This window comes from Carcharodon carcharias, chromosome 5 (assembly GCF_017639515.1).
Source record: "Carcharodon carcharias isolate sCarCar2 chromosome 5, sCarCar2.pri, whole genome shotgun sequence".
NCBI lineage: Eukaryota > Metazoa > Chordata > Chondrichthyes > Lamniformes > Lamnidae > Carcharodon > Carcharodon carcharias.
This window is the reverse complement of record NC_054471.1, coordinates 45,125,010-45,139,348: the sequence shown is the minus strand read 5'-3', so window position 1 is coordinate 45,139,348 and position 14,339 is coordinate 45,125,010. Positions and strand designations below refer to the sequence as shown.

The following is a 14,339-nucleotide window of genomic DNA, read 5'->3' as shown; positions in this document are numbered from 1 at the left end:
AGCCTGCTGATGGGTACGTAAAACAGAATGCTTAATGCATTAGGAAGCCTGCCAAAAATCCTGTGGTCACTGTAGAGGAGAAGTCCAGGACCAACACGGCAATGGGGAATTGTACAGAGCTTGGAGCCCATTCTCTGCAGCATGGAAATGGTGGCCAACTACATTAGTGCACTTAGACCCCACCATGATGCAGCACCTGATGGCAGATTTCTCCGCTTTTATTACAGCACAAGAAAAAGCTAGGCAACATCTGAGTGTTGAAATGGAAGACTGAAGACTGAGGAGGTGACCATGGTGATAGTATTTGTTCCCCTACCACTGCCATTCCACCAACACCCTTGTTATTGCCACAATCAGCCAGCTCAGACTGTGCTGCAGATGGAGCAGCCCAAAGCTGGGCTTTCTAGGCCCAGAGCTCCTCAAGGTCATCCTCCAAGGCCATCTGCAGTTTCGTTCTATTAGCCTTGCTGCAGCCACTGGGGTGCACAGTGTCGGTACACTAGGACTGGTAAAAGCACTCTGAAAACAGATAAGAAGGGAATGCACAAGGGTGGTTAGCTGACTTTAGTATGCAATATGGCATGACTACATTTATAAATTTGATTTGGATTGTTTATTTTTTCATGCTGGTCAAGTGGATACTGATGGTCAGTGACAGAGGGAAGGTAAAATTAACTTTTGGTGAATGGGAAAGTGGGGCTGCAGTTACTGGTAATCACATTTTCACCAACAGCCTGAACAGAAAATGGCTGTCTAGGCTTCCTCTTCTTGCTCCTCCTCCTGTTTCTCAGCTGCTCACCATATAGCTGGCCGATTAGTCAGTCCTCTCATGATGGTGAGGCTGTGCAGCATGCAACAGACCACCACGAATCTTGATGCTTCATCTGCCAAGTACAGTCAAGCTCCTCCAGAGCAGTACCAGCAACAGAAGCATTAGCCAGGATTTCCTGTGCCCACTGGTATCGGGCGTGTATGGTGGCATGAGCAGGCAATATGACAAGAAGGCCAAAAATCGGTTTCACCAGTTTGCAATCATCTGCTCCGCCCACCGATGGTGGGCTGCGTTCCCCACCATTGGACTTCAGGAGCCTCAATGTAATACACCAGCATTCTCAGGCCAGCCTGCTGGACTCACCCCCCCCACCCACTGGATCATCTGTCCACATCAGCAGGAAAACATGCCAGTGTAGAACACATCTTGACAACTGGACTTGCAAAGTTTGGGACTTACTGCCAGGGCCTTGTTCACATCGTGGACATCCGAGGAGCAGATGTTGGAGCCCGACAGCAATGAGATCCTGGAGGAATGTCCATGGCATGCTGGGTGGATTCTCATGGACGTGGCTCTGCAGCTAAGAAGCTCACAGATGTTGGAAAGTCACCGTTGATGCTCACAATGGATGATGGTTGAGGAGGTGAGAGAGGAAGGTCTAGGACATGTCGGGGAGGGTGGTGTGAGGTTGGGAGGGGGTGAATGGAGGTGTCAGGCGGGTGAGGGGGAATGAAGGTGTCGGGGGGGAGGGGTGAGTTTGGGAAGGGGGAAATGAAGATGTCGGGCTGAGGTTATGGAGGGGTAATGAAGTTGTCAGGGGGTTGAGGTTGGGAGTGGGGAGGGAGTACGGGAGAGGAAGAGGTAACGGGGGAGAAGATGGCAACTGGGAAGTTGGTGTAATGGCGGTGGAAGGTGTAAGGGAAGGAGGGCAGAGAGGGGAAGGAGTCGGGGGTGGGCTGGAAGCAGAGCAGAGAGGAGAGGGAGTCTGTGGGAAGGAAGGAGTGAGGAGAGGAGAGGGAATCCGGGAGCTGGGATGAAGAAAAGGTGGAGGAAAGATTTGCGAAGGAGTAAAGCTGGGGGATGAAGTGAGAGTGTCTGGGGGAGTCAGGATGGAGGAAGAAGCAAGGCTGGAGGAAGGAGTCAGGAGAGGGGAAGGAATAAGGGTGGCCGAAGAAGTAAGGGTGGCTGAGGGTGTCTGGCGGGGGGGGGTCGGTGGCATGGGGGTAGGGGGAATGGGTTTCCGAGGAGGGAATATCCAGGTGAACATGTGAGGGAGGGTTCTGATAGGCCCATGACTGCCTCCTGGGGAACGAACTGAGGTTGGGCGTGGTATGAGGGAATGGTGAGAATGACTAAGGGCAGAGTGAGGTGATAGGGTGGAAAGATGAGTGTTCGACGGTAGCGGTAGAAGGGACGGTAAGGTTGGTTGGTGGAGACTCAGAGGCAGGCAGACACAGACTCTGGGGGTGGGAAGGAGGAGGTCAGGGAGGTGAATATGGATGGGGGTGGGATTTTTGGGAAGGAAGGAAATGTGCTCGTTCACCTGGACATCCACGAAGGAAAAGCGTTGTGGTTGGTAGGTCACGGAGAGGAGGTGGAAGGTGATGCCAGGGGGGTTAACCGTGATGTGGGAAAGGAAATGGGTGACTGGGCGAGGGGAAAAGACAGGGGCACACACAAAAAACCGAATCCAGACCAATGCTGTCCAAATCGGAAGTGAAATGACAGTCGTGGTGGCGAGATCAGGTGCTGCTGCAGATATGTGTCAGTGCTGCATTGGATTGTGACCATTGGGTGGGCGAACATGCAGGTCAGCTCAGATGGACAACTGAAAACGAATGCCAGCAGGCAGCATTCAAAATGCTCAGGACATTCAGCTAATCCTACCCCCACATAGTCATCTATGTCGTTTTTATAAATGACAAATAATAGGGAACCGAGCACAGATCCCTGTGGTACGCCACTGGACACTGGCTTCCAGTCACTAAAGCATCCTTCTGTCATCACCCTCTGCCTCCTACAACTAAGCCAATTTTGAATCCACCTTATCAAATTAGCCTGTATCTCATGTGCCTTTGCCTTCTTTAAAAGTCTCCCATGTGGGACCTTGTCAAAGGCTTTGCTGAAATCCATATAAACTACTTCAACTGCACTACCCTCATCTACACACCTGGTCACCTCCTCAAAAAATTCAATCAAATTTGTTAGGCATGACCTCCCTCTGACAAAGCTATGCTGACTATCCCTGATCAAACCTCGACTCTCCAAGTGGAGATAGATACTCTCCTTCAGAACTTTCTCCAATAGTTTCCCTAACACTGACGCGAGACTCACTGGTCTGTAGTTCCCTGGCATATCTCTACAACCCTTCTTAAATAGTGGAACCACGTTGGCTGTTCTCCAGGCCTCTGGCACTTCCCCCGTGGCCAGAGAGAAATTAAAAATTCGGGTCAGGTCCCCTGCGATCTCCTCCCTTCATGCACCTAGCTAGGGGACACCAAGCAATGTGTTTATATTACTAATAAAACTGGTGCTATGAAAGGGGTTTTTATTGTTTGGATTTATATTCAAAGGGAAAGCTAGGGATAGACCGAGAGGTGTTTGTGTGTGTGGCTCAGAGGCATTTCACATATAACCAGCCTGTAAGCCTACAATTATTTGTGAAGGAACCAAATTGCAAGGGACCTCATTTTGAATTTATAAGATCAAATGTGCTTTGCCTGTGTCTGTTTAAAGTCTATGGGTTATTGTTGCCTTGGTGAAGATTTACCTGGGAGCGATTAATTTGGGGATTTGTTTAAAAGTTATTTTGGTATTAATTTGTAGACATGTATGTGTTTAATTGGTTGTTAAATTAATAAATGTATAATTTAGTTTTATATAAAAGCCTCTTGAGGCTTGGCAGTTTTACTCCCGAATTCAGTGCTGCATCTCAAACATATCAAGTGAAAATATAGGTTATGACAGTTGTTCAAGTTTCCCTCTGGGATTTAAACAAATCAGCCTTTACCAACTGCTGTGTCATAACAGAGAGCCTGCCCACCATGGAAAAGTTGTGTTTCCTAGGAAAGCACAATTAATGAGACAGAATTGGGATGATACAGTGTGAAAAGCCACTGTTGGGGCAGCGGGTAAAATGTCATTTTTTCCGCCCACTACCGTACTTAGTGCAAATCTGGGACAATTCCGCACATTGTTTCAATCCAGCAGTGATGTGCTCCAAATGTTTTGCATGACAACATGGCTTTCATTGTACGCTTATTGCACACATGTGCATGGGTTACACACCAGTCATCATCCATGTGGTCAACAAATAGCCCTCGTCACCCAGTAGCTCCTCCTCCTTCAGGTGCCATCCATAAGAGGGTGTTGGTGACCATGGACTTCCATTGGATTGGTCCATGATTATGCTTGACAAAGTACTGCAGTGGTTTGCTGCTGCTTTCAGCAGCATGGCTGACCAGGAAACACTCTCACTCTTACCATCTGCCATCAGGTATATTGGGAGGATTCACAGGCTAATAATCAACCTGTTTGGCCACGTTATGAATGCAGCTTCTCTGGCCATCGGGTCCTGAAGTGGGCCTTGAACACAAAGCTGTAGGATGTTGCAAATGATTCTAGCTCCAGCCTGGGAAAGTCAGACATATCAACGGTTATTGCCACTGTCGCCTTGTGTGTTCTTTGCCTTGCTTTGAGGTTGCCATTGTAGCTGCAGGAGGTGGCTAATTTCATCCTTACTATAGGGCAGATGTTGTATACATTGTTCCTTGCTGAGGCTAGTGTAGAAGAATTGAACACCCTGGTCTCTTGTAAAAGCCTTTTCCGCCCCCCCCCTCCTAATCCCCTTTCCATCAGCTTGTCTCGCTCTTCATGGCTTCTATTCGTTCTCCCAAGTCATGCTGTATTTCAAGGGAAACCGTGACAAACATGTACACCATGTGAAAGCAACTGGATTGCGCAGAAGCCTTGAAGTCAGGAAAAAGCTGTTCAGCACCCACCACATCACCTCTTTTAGACTTCTGCAGCTTGAAACAAGTATAGAAAGCAACAAAAGCTTGTAGAATTGTAGAAAAAAACAGAAGAAATCAATCAACAACTAACCCAAAAGTAAATATTACTCATGGGGTGGGGGATGTCCTTCCTGCTGCTTCCATGTACTCAGCTGTTTGAACTTAAGAGAGGGTGTTGGCTGGAGCATTGAGCTCCAAAACCGCTGGCATCAAATCAGCATTGCAGGCTGATTGAAGTCATGATCTGCCTTTCCTGCATACTTCCAGCAGACGTTTACTCCACATGTGCTAACATCAACACTAATTTGACATCAGATGCTATTCACCTGACAAATTCCCGAGAATGTGACAAACTTCATTTTTGAGCTCTGAGGACACTCGTAGTGCCCAAAAAGTGGGCAGTAACAAGCCCAATTTCTCACCCACCACTCAATATTTCTGCACATATGTAACATTCATTGCTCCTTTTCTATAGGCGGTAACAGCTGTGTTGCAGCAGTGCAGTCTTCCAGAAATGTTTGGTTCTATTCTTCTATTATTTAGCTGATATTGTTACTAAGTCTATGATTGAATGGGTTCCACACTGATAAGGAGGCCATCACTTCATGCTGTGTCAGCCTTGCACTAAAGGTATTTGTAGATGGTCCAGTCATTTTCCCATCTGTCTTTTGAAAATTTGTTCTGCAGTTTTTCATTTCACAATTCAGACTATTTTGCATTTTTGGCTCATTAATTGAAAATAGTTAACAGCACAGAGCAATGGTGACTCTCTGCATGTGGAGATTTTGCAGTTCTCGTCAACCAATCTGTTTTTCTTTTGCTTAATGTTCTACCGCGTGTTTAAAAGTATATGTTAAATTTCCTTGGTTATTATGATGTAATAAGTTTCTGCTTTGATGGCATGGCAACAATACAAGATATTATCAGGATCATGAGTAAGAATGAAGCTAGTTGTAGTTAGCATTCCTATACTTTGGAAAATGGGTGTGAATAGAGTCATATGAGTGTCACAAAGTATGGGTTTATTGGGGCTCAGTTTGTGTGTGCATTTTTGATTTTTGAAATGATTTAGTGCATTTCTGTAGTGCAGGGTGACTGTAACGACATGTTAGCAAAATGTAACAACAGTATTAGATTCCCATTCAGTCAGTGACCTTAAACAGTGAAGAACACCCAGTGTTTAAGAAAAGACATTCTTAACTAATTAATTATTCTGCGCACAGATTTTTAACTTTAAGTAGCCGCAGATGTTTGTAAAGCCATGGGATAATTTTAAAACAGTACCAGAGACCTGCTGAGATTAGTCCACTCCTTTTTGCGAAAATGTTACATAAGATCAAGAGAAGTTAGACTATCGCAGTGCTGCCTAGGGGCCTTAAAGCTTAGACTCTGCTTGATGAGGTGGATGTTTTTGTAATAGCTCATATTCCAATGTCATTGTTCATGGATTGTCTAAGGACAGGAATACAATGACGATGACTAGTTACCAAAATAGATCGATACTTAACCTGGTCTGCTCCTTGTCAGGAAGTGGTCCAACTGGTCAATTCCTAAAGTCATTTAGAGGCTAAAATTGTTGAGGAATGTTTCTGGAATGGTATTCAATTGATTAAATGCCTCAATTGTAATAATTTAAATTGAGTTTTTGGCCTGGATTTTAGCCTGGAAGTGGATTCCATGAAGAGGTTGCAATTCTAAGGTCAGGAAACCCAAAATACTGGGACTCCTGCTTCTCAAAATTTTTTTCTGTTGGTTTACCGCCCACAAACAGCACAATTGACAGGCTTAGAGCCCTATCAGGTGAGAATCCTGCAGCACAAAGCCACAGCTGAGGAGAGTGGGTGGGAAGATTGCCAGAATTGGGAGGAGGCGGGGGCAAGCAGAAGTATCACTTGTCTTCACCGTCTTTGTTCACTGCTTTCACGGAATAGCCAAAGTTTCTGGAAGCCAGTGAATTGATGATTACATTTTCCTTTATTTCCAGCTTTCAAGATTTAGCAAAGATAACCCTTTATTGTACTTTAAATTAATCTTTACCTATTTTCATTTGTCACAATTTAAAGATTTTATAAGAAATAATTTTGAGCTCATCAGGGTTCATCTTCAGTGGGTAATTAATATGAAGTTATTCAAACTAGGAGAATAATCCTATTGCAGAGGACACAAGAACACTAGCATTGAATCATCTATTTGGTAAAATATTTGCAATAAGTAAATAATGCTTTTTAAAAAAGAGCATGTACTGGTATCTCAAAAATCTGCATCACTTTTAATCAAAGCAAGTTTCTAAAATTAATTACAGTAATTGGATGGAAAAATTCAAATTTCTTTGAGAAAGAACTTTTTTAATAACCTGCTGTGGAGCTCCTGAGCTTTAATATATTTATTGTGTAAAAACAATTAGTTGTTCATATTCTCTCTTGCCTTAAAATGGTCAACATGAAGAATCAAATTTTCTTTCTACAGTGGGACATTCGATCTGGAGAGATTGTTCAGGAGTATGATAGACATCTGGGAGCTGTTAATACCATCACATTTGTGGATGAAAACAGGCGATTTGTGAGCACTTCTGATGACAAAAGCCTCCGAGTCTGGGAATGGTAAGTTTCTTAACCACTGTGGAAATGAGGTTTGATCTTCATTTTCTGTGTATGTGTGTGAGAGAGATGGGGAAAATAGGTGAATGAGAAAAATACGCCAAGAAAGTGCCCAACTTGCCTCATGGTGGAATTTTCCTGACATTATACTCAGATTATGCTATGATTCATGTAAATACTGCGATTTTTAAAAAAATTTTAACTTTTACTTGGGCCCTGCTAAGGTAAAGATTCTGCAGAGGCTATTGTTCTGAGTTTACCTTAAAGGAAAATAGCTTTAAGTAGTTGTAAATATTTCACACTTTGAAATAGTCTTTATTACTGGTCAGAATGGTGAACCAGGTATGGAGTCCACTGATAATGTGCGTGAAGGTACATAGTGGTTTATAGTAATTCACTTCAGATAACTGACATGGTAAAACTGTTGACTTACTAATGGCTTGAGAGTTAGATCAGATTGTTTGTACAACAAAATATTGTGATGTAAACCCCTTGAAAAGTTCATATCAGACTTCTGGTCATTCATTGTTCTGCAGTAGAGCAAAGCTGAAAGTAAACTGAAGCATTTACAGAAAATTAAAGTAGATGAATCCAGATTCTAACGACAATTGTGACACCTGTACTATATTCCTTTTGATGATTGTTTTTCTAGTTTTCTATCACTGCTCTTAGAGGCATGTAATCATTTCTCATTCAAGCTAATTGAATGTGGAAGGCATTACAGTCTTCACACAATATCTGCAGGCATGCACTTTCCAGAAGGGCCACAAGATCTTGATGAACAGCTGACTCACCTCAGTGTCAGTGTTGCTAAAGCTAGTTGAAGGGACCCAGCATTTCCGCAGTCAAAATCAGTAGGTGTTCTTAACCAACCACAAAAATACATTGCAGTACACTCTAAATTAAAATCTTATATTTAGTATTACATCCACTTTGACTAGGGTTTTGTCTGCTAATAGCTACAAAACAATTGTGCTTAATTGGAATTTTCCTAGCTCCACTGATAGCTCAGGTGATGAAAACAATGAGTAGCTGATGGAGATCAATTCTTTGCTGAGTAATTCTCAGCAGGAACAGTGGTATGGGAACCACAATCAATCAAGGATTAACGCAGCCAGATGATCACTATGAACGTATGCATATGTAAATGCAGGAACAGAGGAACTGGATAAGGCCACACGGTCCATTGAGCCTGCTACGCCAATCATATGATCATGGCTGATCAAACTTCAATGCCTTTTACCCACACTATCCCCATAACCCTTTGCGTTATTGTTAATCAGAAATCTATCAATCTCTACCTTAAACATACTCAATGTCTGAGCTTCCTCGGCCATCTGAGTTAGAGAATTCCAAAGATTCACAACCTTCTCAGTAAAGAAATTTCTCCTCATCTCAGTCCTAAGTGGCTTCTCCCTTATTTGGAAATTGTGTGCCTTGGCTCTAGACTCTCCAACCAGGGGAAATGTCTTGCTTGCATCTACCCTGTCTATTCCTTTAAGTATTTTGTAGGTTTCAATGAGATCACCTCTCGTTCTTCAAAACTCTAGAGAATACAGGCCCAGTTTCCCCAATCTCTCTTCATAAGACAGTCCCGCCACCCCAGGAACAAGTCTGGTGAACCTTCGTTGCACTCCCTCTATGACAATAATATCCTTTCTGAGATAAGGGGACCAAAACTACACACAGTATCCCAGGTGCGGTCTAACCAAGCTTCTATTGAATTGGAGCAAGACTTCACTACTCCTGCACTCAAATCCTCTTGTGATAAACATTCCATTAGCCTTCCTAATAGCTTGATGCACCTGCATGTTAGCCTTCAGTGACTTATGGACAAGGACACCCAAATACTTTTGTACATCTACACATCCTAATCTCTTACCATTTAGGAAATATTCTGCACATCTGTTCCTTCAACCGAAGTGGATAACCTCACATATAGAGCAAGGACAGGATCAATGTGATGCTCCATGCTGTCAAATAACATTTTTTTTATTAATTCATGAGATGTGGGCTTCGCTGGCTAGGCCAGCATTTATTGCCCATCCCTAGTTGCCCTTGAGAAGGTGATAGTGAGCTGCCTTCTTCAACCACTGGAGTCCTTGTGGTGTAGGTACAACCGAAGTGCTGTTAGGAAGGGAATTTCAGGATTTTGACCTAGCAACAGTGAAAGAACAGTGATATATTTCAAAGTCAGGATGGTGAGTGATTTGCAGGGGAACTTCCAGGTGGTGGTGTTCCCATTTACCTGCTGCCCTTGTCCTAGAAAAAGGCAGAGCCAGTGGTCCTGGAAGACACAGATGCCAATCTAGAAAAACGGCTGAAGAACCTCCGTAAACACTAAGGGAGACGATGACATTTTTTTTTCTTGTGTTTATTTTTAAATCGGGGGAGGGAGGAATAATACCGACTGTACGGAGCGATAGTGATTTAGTTATCTTTCGTGGGTTTGGAAAGTGCTGTCAAAGGAGCCTTGGTGAATTGCTGCAGTGCATCTTGTTGATGGCACACATACTGCTGCTGTGCGTCGGTGGTGGAGGGAGTGAATGTCTTTGGGTGTGGTGCCAATTAAGCGGGCTGCTTTGTTCTGGACGGCATCAAGCTTCTTGAGTGTTGTGGGAGCTGCACTCATCCAGTCAAGTGGGGATTTTCCATCACACTTCTGACTGTGACTTCTGGCCAGGCTTTGGGGAGTCAGGAAGTGAGTTACTTGTCGCACAATTCCTAGCCTCTGACCTGCTCTTGTAGCTTCAGTATTTATATGGCTAGTCCAGTCCAGCTAGGATCCAAATTAAAACACTAAATATCAAAGGTAATAATCTCTGGATTGTTACCTGAGCCACACGCCAATTGCCATATTGTCAAGCAGATTAGACAAATAAACATGTGGCTTAAAAAGTGATGTGGAAAGAAGGGGTTTCAGTTTTTGGGGCACTGGCGTCAGTACTCGGGGAAGAGTGAGCTGTTCCGTTGGGATGGGCTCCACTTGAACCAGGTTGGGACCAGTGTCCTGAGCAGTCGTATAACTAAGGCTGAGGTCAGGGTGTTAAACTAACAAGGGAGAGGGGGTTGGTGGGGGGCAAGTGGTGCAGGTAGAGGGTTCGGGTGAAGGGAGGTTTAAAAATCCAAAGAGAGAGGTTGAGGCATTGGAGGAGTATAGCAATGTGGGTAAAGATGAGCAGAATGTGACAGGAAGGGGCAGAGAGGTTCAGAAAAATTGTACATCAATGAATAGGGAATAGAAGTAAAAAATTAAAATTAAAAGCTCTTTATCTGAATGCATGAAACATCTGCAATAAGATAAATGATTAAGATCTAATCACCATCACAGCGACATGGTTACATGGTGATCAAGATTGGGAAATAAATATTCTAGGGTACACAATAATTTGGAAAGGCACAAAATGGCAAAGGAGAAGGAGATACTAAAGGATGACATAATGACTCAAGATCATGAAGAAGAATCAGTATGGATAGAAATTAGAAACAGTAAGAGTCAAAAAACACCCATGGGAATAGTTTATATGCCTCCTAACAGTAGTTATGCTGATTGACAGAGCATTTAGCAAGAAATCATTGGAGCTTGTAACAGTTACAAGGCAATGTAATAATTGTGGGGGACTTTAATCTCCGTATAGACCAGAACAATCAAATTGGCAAGAGAGGTCTAGAAAATGAGTTTGTGGAATGTTTTTGTGACAGTTTCTTGGACCAATACATTTTGGAACCAGCTAGGGATGAAGCAATCTTAGATCTAATATTGTGTAATGAAGTAGGGTTAATTAGTAATGTCGTAGTAAAAGATCCATTGGGAAATAGTGATCATAATATTGAATTCCAGGTTAAATTTGAAAGTGACACACTCCAATCATAAACATGAATCTTGAACTTAAACAAAGCCAATTACATAGGTATGAGGGAATAACAGGTTAAAGTAAGTTGAATAGATAGACAAAAAGAAATGGCTGTAAATGAACAATGAGGAAACATTTAAAGAAACAGTTCAAAATGTCCAACAAAAGTACATTCCATGGAAAAACAAAAACTCAGCAAGAAAGATCCACCTGTGATTCACTCAGGAAGTTAGAGATAGTATTAAATTAAAAGAAGAGGCATACAATATTGCAAAAATAGTAACAAGTCAACATAGTTTTACTAAAGGTAAATCATGTTTAACAAATTTATTGGAGTTTTTCTGAGGGCGCAACAAGTAAGGTAGATGTAGGGGAACCAGTCAATGTGGTATACCTGCGTTTCAAAAAGATAATAGGCAAGATAAGTGAGCCTGGAGTTGGGGGTAATATATTAGCATGGATAGAGGACTGGTTAACAGATAGAAAGCAGAGAGTGGGCATAAATGGGACTTCTTCAATTTAGTAGGTAGTGAATAGTGGAGTTCCATAAGTGTAAGTGTTGGGGCCACAACTACAATCTATATTAATGACTTAGATGAAGAGACAGAGAGTAATGTATCTCAGTTTGCTGATGATACAAAACCAGGTGGAAAGTAAGCTCTGGGGAGGACACAGAGAGGCTACAAAGAGATATAGACAGGTTAAGTGAGTAGGCAACAAGATGGCAGATGGATTTTGGTATAGGGATGTGTGAAGTTATTCACTTTGGTCGAAAAAATGTAAGAGCTGAATATTTTTTAACAAGGTGAGAGATTTGTAATTGTTGATGTTCGAAAAGACTTGGGTGTGCTGATACAAGGATTGCAAGAAATTAACATACAGGTAAAGAAAAGCAATTAGGAAAGTAAAAGGGCACGTTGGCCTTTATTGCAAGGGGATTGGAGTACAGGAATAAAGAAGTCTTGCTAGAGTTGTACAGGGTTTTGGTGAGGCCATATCTGGAGTACTGTATGCAGTTTTGGTCTCCACATTTAAGAAAAAATGTATTTGCATTGGAGGTGGTACAGCAAAGGTTCACTAAATTGGCCTCTGGGATGAGGGGGTTGTCCTATGATGAGAGGCTGAGCAAATTGGGTCTACTTTCACTGGAGTTTAGAAGAATGAGAAGGCAGCCTCACTGAGTGAGGCATTCAAGATTCTGAAGGGGCTTGATAGGGTAGACCCTGAGAGATTGTTTCTGCTGGCCGAGGAATCTAAAACACGGGGGCACGGTCTCAGGATAAGGAACTGAACATTTAGGATTAAGATGAGGGGAAACTACTTAACTCAACGGGTTGTGAATCATTGGAATTCTCTGCCCCTGAGAGTTGTGGATGCTCCATCATTGAATACATTCAAGGTTTGGGATAGACAGGTTTTTGGTCTCTCAGGGAAACAAGGAGTATGGAGAATGGCAGCGAAGTGGAGCTGAAGCCCAAGATCAGCCATGATCATATTGAATGGCAGAGCAGGCTCACTGGGCCGTATGCTCTGCTCCTGCTCCTATTTCTTGTGTTCATCCAGAGTACTTCTGTGATACAGTTTTTTTTTATCACAGATATGCATCCCCTTTAATCCAATTCTCCATTGTGCTATTTGGCAGTGAAGAATGAAAATTTGTATCCAACTGGTGGCCCCTAAAACTAAACGGTAGTACTGGATGAAAAATTAAAACATGGAAATTAGGAGTAAATCTACATTTCAGAAAATAATAGATATCAATATCATGGGGGTTACCATTGACCAGAAACTGAACTGAACCAACCTTATAAAGCTCCAACAACATTCAAGAAGCTCAATACCATCCAGGACAAAGCAGCCTGCTTGATTGGCACTCTATCCACCACCTTAAACATTCACTGTCTCAACCACTGATGTACAGAGGCATTAGTATGTACCATCTACAAGATGCACTACAGCAATTCACCAAGCTCCTTTAACAGCACCTTTTAAACTCTAACCTCTGCCACCTAGAAGGACAAGGACAGCAGATGCATGGGAAAACCACAACCTATAAATTCCTCTCCAAGCCATACACCATCCTGACTTGCAACTATATTGCTGTTCCTTTGCTGTTGCTGGGTCAGTGTCTGGAACTCCCTCCCTAACAGCACTGTGGGTGTACCTATACCACATGGACTACAGCAGTACAAGAAGGTGGCTCACAACCACCTTCTCAAGGGCAATTTTGCTTGGCTGCTTGGATTTGTCCTAATGCTTTTTCATTCCATGTCACTAGCTACTTTTAAACCTCTCCTATAGAATCTATTTTTCAGCATTATTTTTGTTTAATTCAGTTTAAATACAAAATCTCTTGATATCTTGACAGTAATTAGTTGATTTGGCAGCACTGGCCACTTAGTAGGTACCATCGCTTGAATATTAAATTAACTCAGTTTGAATTTTAAACTGATTTATTCCATTCAATGAAATAGACTAATATGTCTGCTTGGAATGAGTGGAAAAATTGTAGAGTAAAAGATTTAACTTTCAAATTGTATAAATATATTCTGTAAAGTAAATATACGTGCTTTCAGAAAGGATCCTTTGTTCATTAATTAAATTTCTTGAGCATCATGTTTTTCTCAAGCTACTTTAATTTCAACGCTCAGATTTTCGCAAAGTAAATGCTGTATCGTTTCCTTCGCTTCATCTTTATTATCAGATACATAATGTGATTTATAATTAAAATGTTAAATTAAAATGAGATTACCACTTTTTTTTTACACAGTCAAAGCATTAGGTTCTAGTACTGAATATTATGGAATACATGGATGTTGGTTTGAGAAAAGAATCCCGTCTCTATTCCTTTCTTGGATCTCGTACATTCCTATGAAAAGTCTTGTTGTACAGTATGTACAGTCTTATGTTATACACTGCAGACTATGTGCATATACAGATGCCCTCTACTACCCGAGATCTCCACTAGTGCTTCTTTGAAACAGCTAACAACAGTAGGTTAGAGGCAATTTTTCCCAGCCTAGTTTCTTTTCAGCAGTCTGTTTGGCTCAGTTGGTAGCAGTATCATTTCTAAATCAAGGAGTTGTGGATCAAAATCCTCATT

At 42.3% G+C, this 14,339-nt stretch overlaps 1 protein-coding gene across 1 annotated transcript in view; it reads left to right on the top strand.

Moving 5' to 3' along the window:
• cdc40 (cell division cycle 40 homolog (S. cerevisiae)) overlaps positions 1 to 14,339 on the top strand; it is a 147,090-nt gene that overhangs the window by 85,751 nt on the left and 47,000 nt on the right. The window contains exon 12 of the mRNA XM_041188268.1: positions 7,252 to 7,385. Within this exon, the coding sequence (XP_041044202.1) occupies positions 7,252 to 7,385 (134 nt within the window). The remainder of the gene's footprint in view (positions 1 to 7,251; positions 7,386 to 14,339) is intronic.